At 45.4% G+C, this 19,770-nt stretch overlaps 1 protein-coding gene across 1 annotated transcript in view; it reads left to right on the top strand.

The window, feature by feature from the left end:
• Positions 1–19,770, top strand: part of LOC102367842 (heparan-alpha-glucosaminide N-acetyltransferase-like) — a 349,117-nt gene that overhangs the window by 252,158 nt on the left and 77,189 nt on the right. Inside the window, exon 11 of the mRNA XM_025197703.1 lies at positions 130–254. Coding sequence (XP_025053488.1) covers positions 130–254 — 125 coding nt within the window. The remainder of the gene's footprint in view (positions 1–129; positions 255–19,770) is intronic.

Here is a 19,770-nt window from a genome sequence, read left to right as displayed (position 1 = left end):
GATTCACATGGAAGAAAAAAGGGCTTTTAAAATATTGATGTCTACATGAAGGCTTACTAAAGTGCCTTGACATACTTGTCTGACTATCTATCTGACAGTGTTTTTTTTTCCCCCTGACCTCTCTTTTAGAATGGTAACTGGTGGGCTCCAGTCAGAGAAATTGTTCTCTACTGGCCAGAGTGGATAATCATTGCTGTTCTGGAGACAATATGGCTCTGCCTAACATTTCTACTCTTGGTACCTGGGTGCCCCAGGTAAGTTATACTGAATAAGAGAACCACAAAGCTGTGCAGATAAATGATTTTTTATGTTCAATAGTGGAAACAGCAGCTATAACAAAACATTTGGGGTGGCTAAACCAAAGCAATGAACGTTTTTATAATTTCATTTTTGTTTTTAAACCTTTTTTTTTAAATGGTAATTTTGAACTGAAAGTGTCATCTTGAAACTATAGCTTAAAACAGTTTGTTGACAAGAAATATTCTCAGTCTTTAAGGACTATTTTGTCTGAAATTATTTGCTAAATTGGATCTGAATTCACAAATAAAGTTGGTCTCCACAGAATTGCATACTTTTTTGATTAATACAATACTTGTCAAATAAGTTTACCCAGTTCTAGGGACCACGTGACTGCAGTGTTTGCAGATAAAAGTATTTTTAAGGATGATTTTAAAGGGGATAATTAATAGATCAAGAAGAAGGTTATTTCCAAACCAGAGGTTTAACTATGAATGGTTTTGCATTGGCAAGACACGTTCTGTATAAATTTACTACTTCTGTCTCTGCATGCAGGACAGGAACTTCTTGTTCTAACCTGAGAATGAGATGGCAGATGCGAGATATAAGCACTGTGCTTGGATGGTGGCCAAAAAGATGACTTTTAATTGATGATGATTAAAATTTTCAAGTAACTTTGCCTCAAACCCTTTTCAAAAGTGACTTTGGCATTTAGAACCCACAGGACTTGTTTGTACTTTAAGTCAACTAGGATGTAATTTTTCGCAATGTCAGTATCAGACCTACTGGGCATGTCTACATGTACAATTAATGCACATGAATGAACTCTGGAGTTTGGTGCTCCTAGGCACCACATCTTCATGTGCACCCGGGACTGTAGCACATTGATTTGGGTTGGAGCAGCCCTGGCTAGGAGGGGATCAGCCTGCCAGCCCAGGGCTGACTCAACATGCTGCAGAAGGGCTGGCTGGAGCACAACGGTGCTTCGATGCAGGGCTAGCCGGCACTGATACACTTTCATACCCCAGCCAGCCTGGGCAACATCGACTCGTGCTGCTGCGGAGTAAAAAGCTCTGCAGCGAGATAGTACTTGTATTTACAAGATCTGCTGGCTCCAGGGAACTGCTCCGCTTCTCAGCCCCTTTGGGCGAGCTTCACCCTGAGCCCTGCCGGCTTCACCCTCAGGCAAAGGGGATTTGGCTATTCTTCCCATTAACAAACAGCTGAGAAGTACTGTGCAGGCCAAGCAGTTCTCAGAGGGCATGGGCTTGCAGGGCAGGGCTGAGGCTCAGGATTTAAAGGAGGGATTGAGCTTTAAGATTAAGAGGAGGAATCTCATCCTCAGAGGAAGTGGAGCCACTGAGCAGAAAAGACTTGGTTCAGGGCAAGGGGAAAGTTCTCAGCTTTGGTGTAGAAACCGGAGGGAGGGAGGACTGGTGGGTTTGAGATGCTCACCAGCAGTGGTTCCCTCTAAGAGGCAGAACTGAAGCGGCGCACTCACAGACTGAAGTGGTGCACTCGTGGATCGCTACAGTTTAGAGGGAACATTGAGTAGGGGAGGCTGGGCCCAGAACCTGTGCCTCCTAGTGCAGCAGCAGCACCAATTTGGCTGCACAGAGTCTGGCTAGCAGAAAAAGTGTGGCTCTGGACAGCCAGGCTCTATTTCTGGTGGTGAATGAAGCTGCTGTATGTGGTATGCTTTTGTTTTTGCTTTTTTGTGGCCTTTTTTCTTGACACATGGATCTTTTGGTGTCAAATTTTATGAGCCACACTGCAAATTTACAGCACAGCTAATGGTTGCTCATGTGCCAAATGCAGTTTCCAGTATCACAAACAGCTTTGAGGTGCTGCAAACTGCACATGCGCACTCATCTGGATGCAGTCCTTGGGCGCATCCAAACAAGTGTGCATGTGCCTCTTGCAGCATCTCAAACCCCTTTGAGACACTGCAAGAGGCACATGCAGGACCAAAAAACACGCTCCCCCAGCTGCAAATTTGCACTGCAGGGCAAAATTAGACCCCTGGATATCCAGGAGTCAAATAATACCCCAGGGGAAAAAAAGTGGGGCAGGGCGCAGTCCCAGACTGTGCCCTGAGGCAACTGGAGGCTCGATTCTCCACAGAGATGCTCTGGTAGCCAGCCAAAGCCTCTCTGTGGTTGGCCCTTTCCCTAGTGATAAAGCACACTGCCTGACCATGTGGGGCAGGCAGTGGTGCAAGCTACAGGGACCTGGACCCGGCTTTGTGCCAGGTAAGTAGGGGGTTGAGGGACTGGGGGAGGGGACCATGGAGGAGGCCCCACCCAGCCCCAGCCCCGGTTCATTCCTGCCACCCCTGTTCATTCCCCCAGCTCCCCGCTCACTCTTCCAGCCCCCGCCCCCTCACATTCACCGACAGTAGCAGAGAATGAGCAGGAGGCTGGAAAGAGCAGGAGAATGAGCAGGGGGCTGGAGACAAGCAAGAGAATGAGCAGGGGGCTGGAGACGAGCAGGAGGCCGGGGACAAATGCCTGGTGATGAGCTGGAGACTTCCCCTGTTGTCTCCAGCCTCTTGGTCATTCTCCTGCTCTCTCCAACCTCCTCTTCCTTCTCCTGCTCATCTCCAGCCTCTCAAGTCTGGAGATGAGCAGGAGAATGAACAGGAGGCTGGAGATGAGCAGGGGAATGAGTAGGACGCTGGAGACGAGCAAAAGGCTGAAGACAAGCCCCTGCTGTCTGCAGCCTCCTGCTCATTCTCTTGCCCATCTCCAGCCTCTGGAGCATGGAGATGAGCGGGGAATGAGCAGGGGGCTGGAGACCAGTGGGAGGTCTGGTGCGGGCTGGGACCCTGCAGGCAGGGTAGTCCATGCGCTGTGTGGGGGGGGAGCTCTGCCCTGTGGGGGTAGGGGACCCACCCCTCCTAAGCAGCCCCCACCCCCACAGTCTCCCCACACATATGCACAGACCGACCCGCATCCCCCCACATCCCTCCACACCCACCCACACATTGGCAATGTGTAGGGGGTGCACATGGGTGCACACGCACCCCCTGAGTAAAGGTGCCACCAACACTGCTGGCAGTGCCTGCAGGCAGTTGCCACTTGCCTCCCCCCCTCACCACTGACACCACCGGTCACCTGAGGCTAGAGGAGGAATGCCTGTGCAGAATGCTGGGTGGCTGGGGGAGGCATGGCTCCAGTGGAGCAGGTCAAGCAGACGTGGAGTGGGGGGGAGGAGGGTGGATGGCGTGGGGCCAGACGTGGAGCTGAGGGGGGGGGCGGGCATAGGCAGACTAATACATGGGCCAGCTGGGCACGAGTGTCAGGGCAGCCCCATGTGCAGGGCCGGGGCCGGGGCTGGGGCTAGGCATCAGGAGCGGGGCAGGGCTAGGCAGACTCTGTTGCTGCCTTGGGTCCACCTACCTCCTGGCAGTGGGACATGGGGGCTGTGGAGCAGCCGCAGCCCTGCTTCCCCGCTTTGGCCCCGCGGCCCTCAGCCCCTCCTCCCCCGTCCAGGCTCCTCCAGCCTGGCTGGTCCCAAGCTGCAAATTCCCCCATGGAGCCCGTGGCCACTGATCCTGCAGGGACACAAGTGCCTGTCCACCCCAGGGCTTCAGCTCCTCCGGGGTGGGTTGTAAATGGGAGGCAGAGGTTGAGGCAGGACCGACCCTGCTGGGGGCTTCAAGAAAAGCCCATGTGTGCAAGGACTGGGATTTGCTGCCCTGGGCATCCAGCAGGGACGTGCTGGTGGAGGGAGCTTGGAGCCCCACCCCTCCTAAACAGCCCCCATACCCACAGTCCCCCCACACCTACCCACACACTGACTCACATCCCCCACATCCTCCTACACCCACACACCCACTCATCCCCCTTCCCACCCCCTTCTGCAAACCCCACATCCCCCCGTCACACACCTATCATGTGACAAGGAAGCCAAAAGGAAATATTAAAACATATAGATATTTAGGATTTATTATATTATGATGCTAGAGACACTGGTAGGCTTCCAAATTGCTTTAACATTGTAAATATAGCAATAAAACATTGCCCATCTGATCAATCCCTCTGTCTCTTTTATTCTAACTGTGGAAGAAGGTGGATTTGGGGGTATTTTAAAAAGTGGATTTGGGATGCTGCTTCAGCAGTCTAACTGACACAAGGGGCTAGCGTCCCCAGATACCAAGCGGCTGGGCCTCAGGAGCTCCTGAGGGCAAGTAGCCCTGAGCTGCTGGCCAGGGCAGGTATTTATACTGCTGGGGACAGTATAAATGTCAGGTGCTGGCCCCAGGCTCTAGCTCCCCCTGGCTGCAGATCCGTGAGGAGCTAGGCAGAGTTATTTTGCCCCAAGTGGCACAATTTGCTCCACAACAAAGTGCATGTCTGGGCACATGCGCTGAGGCAAAAAGCCCCGGATCAAATTTGGACTGCTTCTGTTTGAGCTGCGTGTGGACATGCCCCTTGTGTTTAAACCTTTTTTGAAGCATGACTTGGGTTTATAAATAACTTAGATACTTTAAAAATGTTTACCTTAAAAAAATAATTGTTGAAACCTGCTACTTTGCTTAGGATGCAGCTCATTAAGTACTTTAGATGACAGAACCCAAATCTCATTCTCAATCCATATGCCAATAAGCAGTCTGTAGTGCAAAGCGTGTGTTGGAAGACACAAATAATAGCAATTTTCTCAGTTTCAGAGTAGCACAACCTCTAGTGTGACAAAGTGAAACTTCCTAGTCATCAAAAATGCAGAATGATTTTTAATGAAATTCTTATAATGAAAAAAATGTTAAATATATTTCTTAAGCAAACAAGAATATATTTGGTTTGGGGAACAATTTTATGTTGGTGAAAAATGTGCTCTTGGTGACAAAAATACATGTCTAGAATAGTTCCACTGAACTCTATAATTACTTTAAAAAATACAATGTTTTCCTTTGAATTTGACTGGGAGGTAGGGAGGGAAACAGCCCTATACATGAGATCGTTGTTACTTCCTGGCTCTAGTCAGCTGGGAAAAGCAATCCTTTGTAGTTTTACTCTTGAATACATTTTACACTTTTTTCCCTAAGGACAGGAAGAGAATGGTGTTTACTCTTTACATGTTGCCTCAAGAAGTTTTGGGCTTGACTACACTTGCAAGTTATTTCAGGTTTTCTTGAGTGTTTTGAGGTATAGCACCTCATGTCAGCACACTGATTTTGCTTTGACTTATCTGGGAAATAAATTGGCGGGGGGAGGAAGCATCAGGCTTATTTACAGCAAATGGGTACTTCCCTATCCTTAAATAATTGCTCTTTATCTAATATTCCTTTTACTTATATTCTTCAGTGCTTTCTAGCTCATGGGGATAGCCTGTTTCTTTCTTTATGTAGCCTTTATTATTCTGGGATTACCTTGACTGGATTTGTCACAGCAAAGTTTAAATGCTAGTGTTCAAGAGAGGGGGACTGTGTAACTGAAGACTGTAGCAAGTTCACACAACCAAGGACCAGATACCAGTTCTTATAGCAGCTGTGACCAGTGTGTCTATATGGCCCATTGCTTTATGTGGGTGAGGGCATAATGAGGCCCACCTGAACAGGAACACCATCATGTACAATTAGCAAATAAGGAAAAGTGGCATTCCTAAGATTCAGTCCAGTGTAGCAACAATTCCAACATGAGAATATCTGTAAGAGCTCTGGAAACATGGTATCAGTGACATTATACTGTGTTTTAAAGGATCCATTTTACTCTGAAATGTAAACATAAAATATATAGTGAAGATCCACGCTTACTGGCTCACTGGCATTATAATGTTCTCTTTACTTTTTCCAGGCAGTTCTCTTTTGAGGTTTGAGAATATTTGTTAGCCTTTTCCTTCATGCCCATCTCTTTGTAGTATTTATGAAGGAGGTAATGAGTCAATTACCCAATCGTCCTTCCAGTGAAATAAATTAATTTTTTGCCATCAACAGCAAGCTTTGCATGATCAGGTTTTATATAATCAAGATATCTGCAGCTGTGGAACAATGTAATTATGAGGCACCACCATAGGGAGACATTCGTGTTAAGAGACCTAAACCTCTTGGCTCTGTATTAAGTACGTTGTGAGGATTACCGGCTCACCTAGAGATGAGCTTGCTCACAGAAAGAGCCACAAATCTCAAAAGTGGGGCTGGTTTCATGAGGTTTCCTGTGGAGGTAGAGTTTTACTTGGAAGATATTAATTCTCTAAACTGAAACATTTTGTGGAAATATGTTTGTTGAATAAAATTCCAAGGAAGTTTATTAAAAGTCCAGGATGGAATTTCTGGTCAAAATAAGTGACTTATAAAGTCTTCAAAACAGCCAGTAGCTTGGTGTTTTGGGAACCACTGATTCAAGTACCTGTTCTAATCTGACTGAGGGAGTATTTTAATTTGTTTCTCACAGGACAGGTAAGTGTTTTAACCTCAGCATCATGGCTAGGGACCTACCAAATTCACAGTGTTGCAAATTTTGTGAAATCCAGGCAATACCCATGGAATCTATGAAATCCACAGGGAAAAAACCCCCCAACTTACCAAACACTGCAGCAGCTTGCTGGGGTGGGGAGGCAGGTAGGGGAGGGCTGCCTGCTTGAAGGTCTGCTGGCAAAAAGGCTTCTGCCCCTGTCCCTCATTGCCAATTGGCTGCTAGGGCTGCCTGTCATGTCACCCTACTCCTCTCCACCAATAAGCAGTGAGGAGTGGGGGCTGCATAATAGACAGCCCTCACAGCCAATCAGTGGTGAGGGGTAGGGCCACATGATAGGAAGCCCCCACAGTAAATCAGTGATAAGGGGTGCGGCCACCGGGGCCCCTGAGCTAGAGGTGTGGGGGGAGGGGGGTTCAGTGCTCCTCCCGTGAAACAGCTGCCTGGGTCTGCATTCTGTCTGAAAAATCGGGGATCGGCCTTGCAAATTAGGTATGTCCCTACTCATTGCTATTTTGCCATGTGTACATGAGTGCTCTCGCGCTCCCTCTCTCTCTCTCTCTCCTTTTATTGTTAAGACCTTTGAAAGCCTTTACTTCTAGATCCAGTGCAGGATAGGAAAACATCTTTGATATCAACATTTTTATGGTGGTGCCTCTGTGGTAGAGGTAGCCAGCGCTGCACTGGGGGTGAGGAGTGCTCTCCTGTGCACCCTGCCTGGCTGCATCTATCCCCAGGGCTCCGCACCAGTCGCTTGCAACTCTGCACTTGCAGCAGGGTAGCTGCACTGGATGCCACAGGGAAACAGGGGTGGGGCTCTCTCCACTCCCGAGAGAGTGCAGGGACCTGCACAGAAAGGAGCGGGAGAAGCAACAGGCTCTAGCATACAGCTTCCCCTGCTACGAGTGCTGGAGCTGCAGGCATGCAGTGTGGAGCGCTGGCGATAGGGCAGGCTCTACTACCTCACCCCATGCAGCGCAGGCCGGAGGCAAACCTGCACCAGGCACAAGCACCTGACCTGCACGTCATGGGAAAAGTGTGTGTGTGTGGGGTCCCTACTCCCCCTACACTCCCTCACACCCCATACACCCACACCCTGCCCCCACAGCCCCCACTGGCATATACATACACCCTAACATACCCTATGCCCCCCTACACAGCCACACTCTCTCACAACCCCGCCACGCAATACAAGAATGACACTATATTTTTTATTTACTATGCGATCCCTTCTATATACAATACACAATCATAAGTCATGACAAATAGTTTTTTCAATAAAATTAAAATATAGTAGGTATTTGACATCTAGTGTATGATTTGATTTTTTTTTTCTGGTTCTAAGATGGCAATCCCCCCTCCCAAAAGGAGTATTGGGGGGTGGGAGGGACTTCCGTTGGAAAACGTCAGGGGTTAGGGGCAGGACTTGTGATCCTGAAGTGGTGAGCAGGGAGCAGGGCAACTATAAAGGGGCAGGGTTACCTATGTAGCCCCTGACAGCCAACCAGAACTTGTTAAGCAGCCCTCTACCTGAAATAATTGCCTGCCCCTGATCTAACCCTAGTTAGGTCAATCTAAGTGGGCAGGTCCTGTCAGACCAACCTGGTTGCCTTCTATGATGAGGTCACAAAATCCTTAGACGCAGGTGTCGTGGTGGACGTAGTCTTTCTGGACTTTAGGAAGGCCTTCGACACTGTCTCTCACCCCATTCTCATTAAAAAATTAGACGACTGTGGCGTCAATGCAGGCAGTCAGATGGGTCACAAATTGGCTGGAGGGCTGCACCCAGAGAGTGGTGGTGGACGGGTCATTTTCGACCTGGAGGGATGTGGGCAGTGGGGTCCCCCAGGGGTCAGTCCTCGGGCCCATACTGTTCAACATCTTCATCAGCGACTTGGACAAGGGGGTGAAAAGCACCTTGTTCAAATTCGCGGCTGACACTAAGATGTGGGGAGAGGTAGGTACGCTAGAAGGGAGGGACAGGATACAACTAGATCTGGACAGGTTACAGGGGTGGGCAGATGAGAATAGGATGGGATGTCTGCATGTACCCAGTGTGTAAGAAGACTTGCTAAACCATTGCACATTAACCTATTATTCATTTTCATAACTGTGACTGTAGTGTTTTTTAAAGAGCAGTTCTTCAGTAGCCTTTGCTTACTGCTGTCTCCAAAATTCTGAGGGCAAAGGCTACTGAAAACCCCTAGTTCCAGATTCATGAGCTTTCCTCACTAAATTTCACCATTCATGGATATACAGGGGTCCTCATGATCTAAGGCAGAAGGGACAGGAGGACACACCATCTGCGCAGAAAAATCACACTGTCACTTCAGAGTGAGGCAGTTTTGAGGGTCTCAAAATACAGGTGTTACCTTTTGAAGTTCTGTATGGTCAATGATATTATGTGTTGTTTGAATTGTCATTGCTGTGGTTTCAGTACTGCAGTTCAACCCATGGATAGCCCTAGGTTATACAACCTTCAAAAGAGCACTTGCAGAGATCTAGTACTATATACTACATGTAGCTCTAATTTATCCTTTAAAGTAATATTCTCATCTGCAGCAGACTGCCCAAGGCATGGGAGCACAATTTGTGGTAGAGCGGTGTGAAATGATTATATCAGCTTTCATTTCGTTAATATTTGTGTGTGAATATTTGTGAATCTGTTGTAAGGCAAGATGTTGCCATTTCATTCAGCATAAACTTGTTTCTTTTTATTTTAAATAGTATCAGACCTTGAGGGTTGGCCTCAAGGAAAAAACTATAATTTTTTTCAGGGAAATTATTTTTATAGTGAGAACATGTTTCTGGCAAAAACATAGTTGTCCTTTCACTAGAGCTGAAGGTGAGAATAAAAAAACCAAACACAAAACTTTGCTCTTTTACAGACTCCTCAAAAAGAGGTTTTTCATGGGTTTTTTTCCTTTTTTTGTGCTGGTATTGATGTAACTTGAAGCGATCCATCTAGATAATTATGGTTAAGTTATTGTAAGCACAATTTGAAATAAGTACACATAACAGTTGGAGAATGTATGCCTGTGGCTGCTTCTTTTGCCCATTCCTCCCTTTCACCTTTAGTAACTCATACTATTAGTGTAGCAGGGCAGGCCCTGGGGCTGCTGTGGCACCCCCTAGGGGCCATCCTAATCTTTCCCAGACTCCTGGTCCTCTATATCAGTGGCTCTCAACATTTTTTGTACCAGAACCCATTTGTAACCATTGATGGCCAGTCCTGACTTAGTGCCTCAGGGTGTATGGGGCATGTGCTTCAAGCTGCCTACAAAGGAAAAGCCACGGTTTCCCACGTTTTTCTTCTTTAAAGGAGAATCAGTTTTTAAAGTTTGTTCATGACCCACTTTTGGGTCACGACCCATGGGTTGAGAAATGCTGCTCTAATATCAGTGGTTCTCAACCTTTTTCATACCGGGATCCATTTCCAAAGATTGGCTTGTCCTGACCCATACGCCCCTGGCCCAGCCTGCCACAGTCTTGGTACCCAGCCACTTTCCTCCAGTGCGGGCAGTCCTCTGCACCCCCACTCCCCCCAGACATCCCTGCTGCACATGCACACACTGCTCCTCACCCGTTCTCCCCCCCCCTTCCCCAACAGTCCCCAAGCCCTGGCCCTCCAACCCCCACTTCCCATACACTTACCTTCATCTGGCTCCTGGGGCTGCTCCCACAACCCTGTCTGGCTGAGTGCTGGCCAGACCACAAGCAGCCGCCTTCAGGGCGGGGGGGCTGCCCGGCTGGGATGCTGCCAGCCTGCAAGGGGAAACCTGTGCTTTCATGCATTTTTCTAGCACTTGCTTGTGACCCTTTGAAATATTCTTGCAACCCACTTTTGGGTCGCGACCCATGGGCTGCTCTGTGTAACCTCCCCTGTTTATCTTGTTGCCTTGATGTCCTTTTCATATTGATTGGGAGGTTGCCTCTGCCGAGTTCTGGAGCGCTCTCACCAGTGCCTGACAAACCTAACTAATTTATCATAGTCTCTGTGTCCTCTGCCCACTAGCTAAAACTACAGGTCTCTGCAGCTCTCTTTCATGCCCTGGCAGATCTATTGGTGCCTGGCTGGCATTGTAAGCCTGTGGTCACCACCTGTGGCCCTATTGTCCTTAATTAAGCCTTAGGGCTCTTGATCATGGCCTCCAGCCTTCCCTATAGCCTCACCAATACCTTGCGGGTGTTACTCTGTCACCGTTTATATTCCTGTGTAGGCTTCAACCCTCTTAGCTTTAGCCACCAGGTTATTCTGGCTGGAGACTGGTATCCTGAGCCCAATTGCTCAGCTCTTTCAGTCTCCACCTCGCATCAGCCACAGCCTGCCTTTGTCACCCTCTTATGGCTCTGTCCCTCTTAGCCTCAGGATGCCTGTCTTGCCACTCTCTGGGCTCTGGCTGTGGCTCTCTCAGCGTCACCTTCTCCTGTCTCATGCTTCTGCCCCTGGCAAGGCTCAAAACCTGACATGCCTCTCAGGAATACCTCTGGTCTCCTTCTCACTCCTATTAGCTACACCCAGTCCTCTGGTATAAAACCGAAACAAAAGTACAAGCAACCGCTTTAAACTCAAACACTCTAAGCCCCTCTCTGGGTCATCAAACCACATTCTCAGCCCTGGGAGGACCTGGCATGCTTTGTAGCACCAATTCCTCACCAGCATGAGCTGTCAGGAGCTCTTCTCCATGCAGAGTTCAGAACTGCACTGCCTTTCTGCCTCAGGGACCTAGACTTGCATCCACTGGGCTCCTGCACCCCACCCTTCCAGTCGAGTGCTCTCCTGACTGTCTGCAGGTGCGTCTCCTCAGCCTTCAGAACAGCGTACTGTCACTTCTCTGGAAAAACTGCTGTAGCGCCCTTACCTAACCAGGGCTCTGAAGTTTTGTCCCATTGCTAGGCACCTAGCCATGCAATAGGCACTTGGAAGCGATGGGTCCCTGGCTGCCTACTCCCCTGTAACTAGCCCAGAATCTGCTGTCTTCCTCCACCTGGGGACATACCTGCTGTGGCTTCTCTACTAAAGTAACAGGAGCCCCTTGCTCTCTGTTACAGTCAGGGATTACATTTTTGAACACTAGGATGAACATATTCAGCTCCTTCTGGGAACTTTGTGCACAGGTTGCCACACATTGTTAGATTTACAGATATGATTCACAAGATAAATTCAGAGATTTCAAATAGAAATGTATTGTTGTGGTCTTTGTGTTCTTTGTAACAAAAAAGCCCCTGCTACATGAATTTTCTGTAGTCAAAATAAGAGTGAAAAGTAAGAGCTGGCATTTTCCAAGGGGTGGTCTGTCCACAGGTGCCTTGAGTCTCAAAATGATTGAGAATCACTGCCCTAGACTAGAGCTAGATTCCCATGTCATCTCATGAACATGTAAAGAAATCACAGTGACAGATATGTTTTTTTCATGTCACTGCTCAAAATAGATGCTTTAAAATGTAGAAACATTCTGGAATGAAATAATTTCCTCAATACTTCATGTACTGCTACCTGCTTTTATTGGAGGGACAAGATGCTATTCATTTGCTTTTGACTGATCTCCTAGTGGGAGATCTTTAAAACAAAAGGTACTAAACCAATAATCTGGAAGAGTTCCTTCATTTTACTGCATTGTCTGAGCCACAAGGAGAATTCTAATCCTACTTGCTGTCCTCCAACCAAACCTTCTCCCTGCTGAGTTAAGCAGCTCCATTTTCTGCTGCGTTTTTCTTTGTTCTTAGAGAACAAAGAAACTTATGGAAGTCCCATATCTATTATTTTTTTAGTCTTACCTTCAGGTCCATTGTGATGGGAAAGTTAATATTGTTTATGGCTATGAAATTTGAACTTATATCTGAACTTCCCTGAAGTTTAGACCCATCATTTTGTGTCAGGGCCCTCTCTAATTAACTTCAAGGATTCAGTATTCATCAGTGAGGCTGAAAGCAGTGCCAGATGGCAACATTCTCTTAAAAGATTTGGGACTTTTAACTTCCTTGTAAAAAAAAACATAAAATAGGTGAAATGCACATACTAAAGTACTACAGCCTTTGATTTAAATTGATTACAAGGAAATTATATGCCACATAAAAAAAAAACAATAGAAGAAAAGAAGTGTCCTAGATAGCAAAAAAAAAAAAAAAAAAAAGAATGCAGTAGGTTTCTCCACCTGAGATTGCCCATGACAGAGTGTGATTGTCTAATATCTTGCTATAAGGAGACTAATATGAGGCCATAAATCTCAGAGAACAGCTATTCAAATAATAAAACACTCTGTCTTCTCACTAATAGATATCAAGCGGGGACACGGAGTTGTTGAAAACAAGCTTTAGCTCTCTCCTCAGCATTGGTGACAATGACTTATTCACATTTCTAGGCCAAATATATTGTCTTAGGGATATATGATAGCTAAATGTGTCATAAAAATGGCTGATTTGTATCCTGCTCTTTAGTCACTTACACATAAAGGTTAACAAAAACCTTCAAAAGTTCCTGTGCTATATATAATTTAACATCCATCACTTAAATAAACCTGTAGCTCAGTTTCTGTTTATATTGCCTGTAGTATTATTAGGCTTTCATACTTACAAGCAAAGATTCCAACTTGGCACTGACTTGGCTGTTTTGTTGATGATGCATGAGGTACCGCTATTTGATTTCCCACCCCCCCAGGTTTACTTAGTAGTGCTGACACTAGTGGAAATCCTACTTTTTCAGTGAAGTACAACAGTGGAATGTGTAAGACACAAAGAGTAGATATAAGCATGAATACATTATTATATTACTCTTCATTTTTCTGGCCATAGTTAAATTCCAAAGGAGATACAATGGAACAGAAAGATGGCAGGGAAATATGGACATACATATTAAGGATTTTGAGTTGCAAAATGTCAAAGTAGATTAAAGCTACCACACAGCAGAGAAATTTTTAAAAATCACAGGATACAGATATTTTAGCTAAGTCCCAAAGTGTTATTGTAATATTAATGGAAAAATAAAAATAAAACATTGCTTTAATCAGAAAAAACTGTGTTTACCTAATTAAAAAAGAATAGTCTTCTAGATGCTTGCTGATATTTTTTTGAGTGATAAATTGAATGTTGTTTTAGTTCTCTTTATATAAAATATGATTTTAGTTTAGCCACTATCCCCTATACACATTGAAATGACTGTCTTGGGAGATCCTTAGCTATCTGATAGTATGTAGCAAGGACAAAATAAAAGGAGACCTGTGTTCTGGAGACTTATAGTTAGTTCTCAGGCAAGGCACTTCACCTTTTTGTGCTTCTATTTCCTTATCTGTATGATGGATTTGATGATACCCTACCCTCTTTGTGAAGTTCTTTGAAATGAATAGATGAAAAGTGCTGCTACTAGAAATAAAGAGGCTATTTTTAGCTTCCCCAACCTCTCCATCTCTGGATGGACAACCCCTTCCTGAACATGCTGTTCCTAGTCTACAATCGCATGACTTAAAAGAAGCTGTGTGCTTGTACATAGGGCACAGTGAACATTTGTACACGTGCCCAAGAACCAGAGCCTATGGTGTCTTTATTACAGGTAGTCTTTATTACAGGCAGTCATAGAATCATAGAAAATTAGGGCTGCAAGGGACTTCGGGAGGTCATCTAGTCCAAACCCCTGTTCAAAGCAGGACCATCCCTAACTAGATCATTCCAGTCAGAGCTTTGTCGAGGCGGGTCTTAAAAACTTCTAAAGATAAAGATTCCACCACCTCTCTAGGTTACCCGTTCCAGTGCTTCACCACCCTCCTAGTGAGAGAGGTTTTCCTAATATTCAACCTGAACTTCCCTTGCTGCAACTTGAGACCATTGCTCCTTGTTCTGTCATCTGCCACCACTGAGAACAGTCCAGCTCCATCCTCTTTGGAACCACCCTTCAGATAGTTAAAAGATGCTACAAAATCCCCTCTCCACCCCCTCAGTCTTCTCTTTTGTGGACTAAATAAGCCCAGTTCCCTCAGCCTCTCCTCAGAAGTGCCCCAATCCCCTAAACATTTTTGGTGCTCTCTGCTGGATTCTCTGCAACTTGTCCACATCCTTTCTGGAATGGGGGCGGGCCCAAAGCTAGATAGTAGCAGGGGCCCAAACTGTCATTGTGCAGTATCACCAACAGTATCCTGACAGCAACTGCACTGACCAGTGTCCACACCAACACCAACTGAACGAGCTTAACATAATTGGTGCTAATACATCCCTGACTGCACCAAATGTCAGAGGTGTTTGACACTGGTGACTGATTAGAGTCTAACACCCCTATTAGTGGGCACTGAAATAAAAAATGCATTAAATACTTTGGCCTTCTCTGTATCACCTGTAACTAGATTGGCTTCTGTATTCTGTCAGAGATCTACTATTTCTTTGGTATTCCTCTTACTCTTGACCTACTTTTTATAGAACCCCTTTTTATTTCCTTTTCTGACCCTTGCCAGCTCCAGTCTCAAATCGTGGCTTGGCCAATCTAAATCGTCTCCCTGGATGCCTGTGCAATACTCATATAGTTTTCTCTAGTAATATGACCAAGTTTCCAAATTTATAGAAGATGAAAAAAGGGATTCTGTACATAACTTGTCATCTTCCCTCCTAGCACAGTTGCATTACATAGAAGAATTAACACATGACTTCAGTCATTCTATTCAGTCTTCATAGACTGTTCAGCAACCACTTGCCTATTTCTGTGGTACAGTGGGAGTCTATATCTGGGGCTCTACTGCAATGCAAATAATAAATAATGATAGCTGGAACTTAAGGACAGAAAATGGTTATTTAAAATCATTATACGTGTATCTATTTTCTACTCCAGCTCCTTGCAAATGACCCATTGGTGTTTTTCTGATAATGTCTTAGAGGAGTTTTTACCTTGTTCTTCGTTGTGTTTATGAATGTGGGAATAGAGAAACTATAAAGCACTTCCTTTTCCTCCTCTTGGTAGATTTTTTTATGAGTCTGTGGATTGAGAGCTGGATTTCATTTCTCTTTTTTTGTGGGAATTTACTTATAAAGTGAAGATGTTATCGAGTGGGAAAGTAGTGTATTTGAACTGATGACAAGTGCAAATTAAAGAATCCATTTTGTTTTTTGATAAGAGAAAACACTTGCCTTGCTTTTCAAATAAGAAAAAATAAGATGCAGCCAAATTTCTCATACCTAAAACCCCATGACTTCATAATTCTGCTATCACCAACCCACTGTAAGTCTGGATTTATATAAAGAGGAAGTGTGGTCAGAATTGGGTCTACTGACGGAGATGAGGCTACACCTTAGTGGCCAGAGTACTAGAAAAGATCCATTGAGTTATCCCAAATTGCCAGTGTTTTGCTGGGCTTGCTTCATATGCAATTTTCTCATTACTATAGACTTGAATTAAATGTATGCATGTCTATTAAAATAACATGGAAGGGGGGTAACAATACAAACAGATCATCAGTGGAAAAATACTATGATCCCAAAATAATTCAATAAATAGGATTTTTCCCACTAGAAATTCCATCTCTCAGGAACAATCCCCTTTCTCAAGCCTCAACCGTTGTACCTATCTTGAAAAAAGAATCTTTGTAAGCATGTCCTGAAGGTCACCAATTCTTGACCCCTTTAGAACAAGCATGGAATTTGTTTCATTGGTAATTTATATAGGCAGCTGGTGTAGCAGGTCAGCACAAAGGAAAAGCACCGTTACCCTGAGCTTGGAATGACACAAGAGGTGTCTGCATGGGGTTTCTCAGGAAAGTTAAGATCAATTAGCTAAAGGGCTATAGTCAGTGTGACTAAGTTTAAAGTTCTCACTCAGGAGTAAAATTACTTTAATTTAAAGAATTCTATCGAAAGGAGATTCATGTGTCTTATACTTTAAAATGTGTGCAGCATCAACACACCTTTGGCTGATGTTTCTTAACCTTAAAAGAAGGAGAACAGCAGAATAAAGATCCTGGATTTTAAAAAAGTAAACTTCAGCAAACTTAGGGAATAATGGGCAGGATCTCTTGGAAGGCAAAAGCAGATCAAGAGAAGGGATTCATCCACTCTGTTTGGCCGTGGTGAGACTTCACCTGAAGTACTGTGTCCAGTTTTGGGCCCCGCACTTCAAGGAAGAGATGGACAGATTGGAAAGAGCCCAGAAAAGACTGACAAAAAGAGTTAGAGGTCTGGGAAACGACTTATGAGGACAGGCTTAAATAATTAGATTTATTTAGTCTGGAGCAGAGAAAAGTGAGGGGGGATTTAATAACAATCTTCAAATACCTGAAGGGCAGTAATAAAGAGCATTGAGATGGTCTTTTCTCTGCACCTGTAGGGTAAAAGTAATGGTCTCAAGCTGCAGCAGAAATTTAGGTAAAACTTTCTGACTATGAGGTTGGTTCAGCCTAAGGGAACAGGCTATCTATATAAACTGTGGACTCTCCATCCCTGGACATTTTTTAAGAACGTGTTGAACAAACAGCTAGGGATGGCTTGGTCAGGGATGGTCCTGCCTTGAGCAGTGTGCTGGACTAGATGACCTCACAAAGTACCTTCCAGTTCAAGATTCCTCTGACCCTACAATCTCTACAAATGTGTATAGAGAAGTCATAGGCTTGTCTCAACTGAAGTTGCTCTTTAAAATTTGAAGGTATTGGGTACCTTGCTGCTCAGATGGCATACAGACATTCCATAACCATTAAACCCATTTCTTGCAAAAGTCATGAGACCTACTGGAGTTGGATCCACACCCCCCCACCTCCCCCGTACTATTACTACACCATTTACCTTTGTCATAAGTGTTCATGGCAAAGTGTTCTGTTTTGTCAACACAACACCAACCACCCACCTACCCACTCACCAGTCCACATCACTGCCACTACCAATAGCCCCAGTTGCCAGTGATGAGCTGGGGCAGCACCCGTTCCTCCTACCCTATAGGAATGTATATTTCTGATATGATATATATATATAGTTAAAAGTAAATCATATACACATTTACATTGCTTTCTAACATGGCGGGAGGGATTGCCACAGGGTTGCCTGCTGGAGACAGGACACAGCATAGGGAGGTGCAAGAGGCAGGGTTTTTGGGTGACTGTGGTTTGGCAGGGGTGGGGGGGTAGCATGCGGCTCCTGACGAGGGGGAAGAAACTCTGGAAGCATGGAATTAGTAATAGGGGTATTACTTACATGCGCCTCCTGCTGCAATTCATTAGGAAAGAACACTGGGGGTAGACTGGTATTTGGCTCCCCCTAATGGAATTTATGGGAAATTGCACATGAGACTTAATTTGTTCAAAAGCCTGATGTGTGCAAACACAATGCGCCAAAATAAACAAGTTTAAAATTTTTAATGCTCGTTAAGTTAATGAGGATTAAACACCATGGTGTGTACTAGTGCCCTTAGTCTTCAGGGCTTGCTTAAAAAGGAAATTGGATTCAGATAAAGGTTAAGACCTTTGGGTGCTTGCCACTTTAAGGGCTGAGGAATGCAGATGGCAGATGAGTGATTAGGGCAGCCATTGTAGGACCCAGCTTATATAGGGGGAGGCAACAGTTTGCTGCCAGGGGCTGTGAGAAAAACATCAGCTGGCTGATCTATGGCTCGGGAACATCCTGGGGGTAGGAGCAGGAACTATGGGGATGGCATGGAGGCTCCTTGGTCCTGGGCATGACCTAAAACTGCACCCTGTCAGGATAGGGAGCCCTGGTGGGACTGCCTGTGGTGGGGCAGACTCAGTTAAATGCCAGGACTACTAACCTACCTGGTAAAAGGCAGGTAGGGGTGCCTTAACCCCAGCCTGGTGGGTAATTGTGAGAGCTGTGGGAGCAGTGGAGCCAGGTATGCTCATTTGCAGGTGCCTGGGCCCAGCAGGGTCGTGAGATCCTGGAGGCCCCAGAGGGGGTAGCTGGTGAACAGGATGTGAGGCCTCGCACAGCGTAGGGCTGAACTGGGAGTAGGCCTGAAGGCCAGCGGAAGGGCCAGCCCCATGAGTAGCTAGTTGTAAATATGATGAGGAGACCCCAGGGTGGGGCATGGTGTAGAGATGCCTTGTGAGGAGCTTGGAGCTTGGCGTAGCCCAGCATTGTTCCAAGGCTACGCCATGTAGAGTAGGGGAACTTGCAGGAACCAAAGTTGCTGTGTGGTGGTACTAGGGAGAGAATAGCTAAGCCCTCAAGTCCATGAGGGGTTGCTCAAGAGGAGCTAGGGCAGTGGAGTGTGGCCCATGATGGGTGGTATGCAAGAGGCCCCTGTGAGAGCGGGCGGAGTTAGTGTGAGTGTGAATAGAGCCCAATTATGGACTGAGTTTGCCCCGGCCTCAGGCTGGGGGGAAGTAATCATAATCTGGTTGCTATCTGTGAGGCTTGGGCCACAGTGTAGGAGCAGTGTAGGGGAGGTTTGGAGCCACGGATAGCACCCCCTGGCATCGGGGCAAAGAATGGACAGCCTCCCACTTAATAAATCAAGTTAACAAGCAACTTGTGGCAGGTGAGATGGGGCAAACTGCCCTAGGCAGGTGGGCTGGTAGCTTTGGGATCTGGTCATGAAGTTGCTCCCTGTCACATTAAGGAAAAACAAACTATTCCTGATTGATTCCCTGTGTGGATAGTCTTACTGTGAAACAAGCAAGCTTCATTTCAAATTAGCATAATATATTTCTGAAGTGAATTAAGCTATTTTGGGATAAGGTGATCTTACTCTGTAAATAAGGGTTTACACTTTGTGAATCAGTCAGGAATACCTGTTCTGGAATAACTTTCTAGATAAGGTCTTCACTTACCTTCAATTTTTCAGTGACTGACAGTTTCTGAAAATACTGCATCAAAACAATTCAGTAGTGAAATATTTTTGGCATGTATAATGTACTGGAAAATGTAAGATGTAGTTTAACCAAAAGCACTTTTATTGAATGCAGTTGTAGAAAATGTATTGCTAAATAGAAAAGACTTTGTATGCTAATCATGAGCGTAGTTTCTGTTGTTTGTCTGATGTAAGAAAAAAAATCCAAATGAGTTGAGATGTGTTTTGTTGATATGGCAGCAGATGGTACGTCTCAATTAGAGAGAGTATTATCTGTTTGGCTTTATTATAATACAGTTTTAAATTGAATACAGTTCCAGTGAAAAATCAGATTCAACAGAACTGATTCTGGTA

This window comes from Alligator sinensis, unplaced genomic scaffold (assembly GCF_000455745.1).
Source record: "Alligator sinensis unplaced genomic scaffold, ASM45574v1 scaffold188_1, whole genome shotgun sequence".
NCBI lineage: Eukaryota > Metazoa > Chordata > Crocodylia > Alligatoridae > Alligator > Alligator sinensis.
This window is presented reverse-complemented; position numbering and strand designations above follow the sequence as displayed.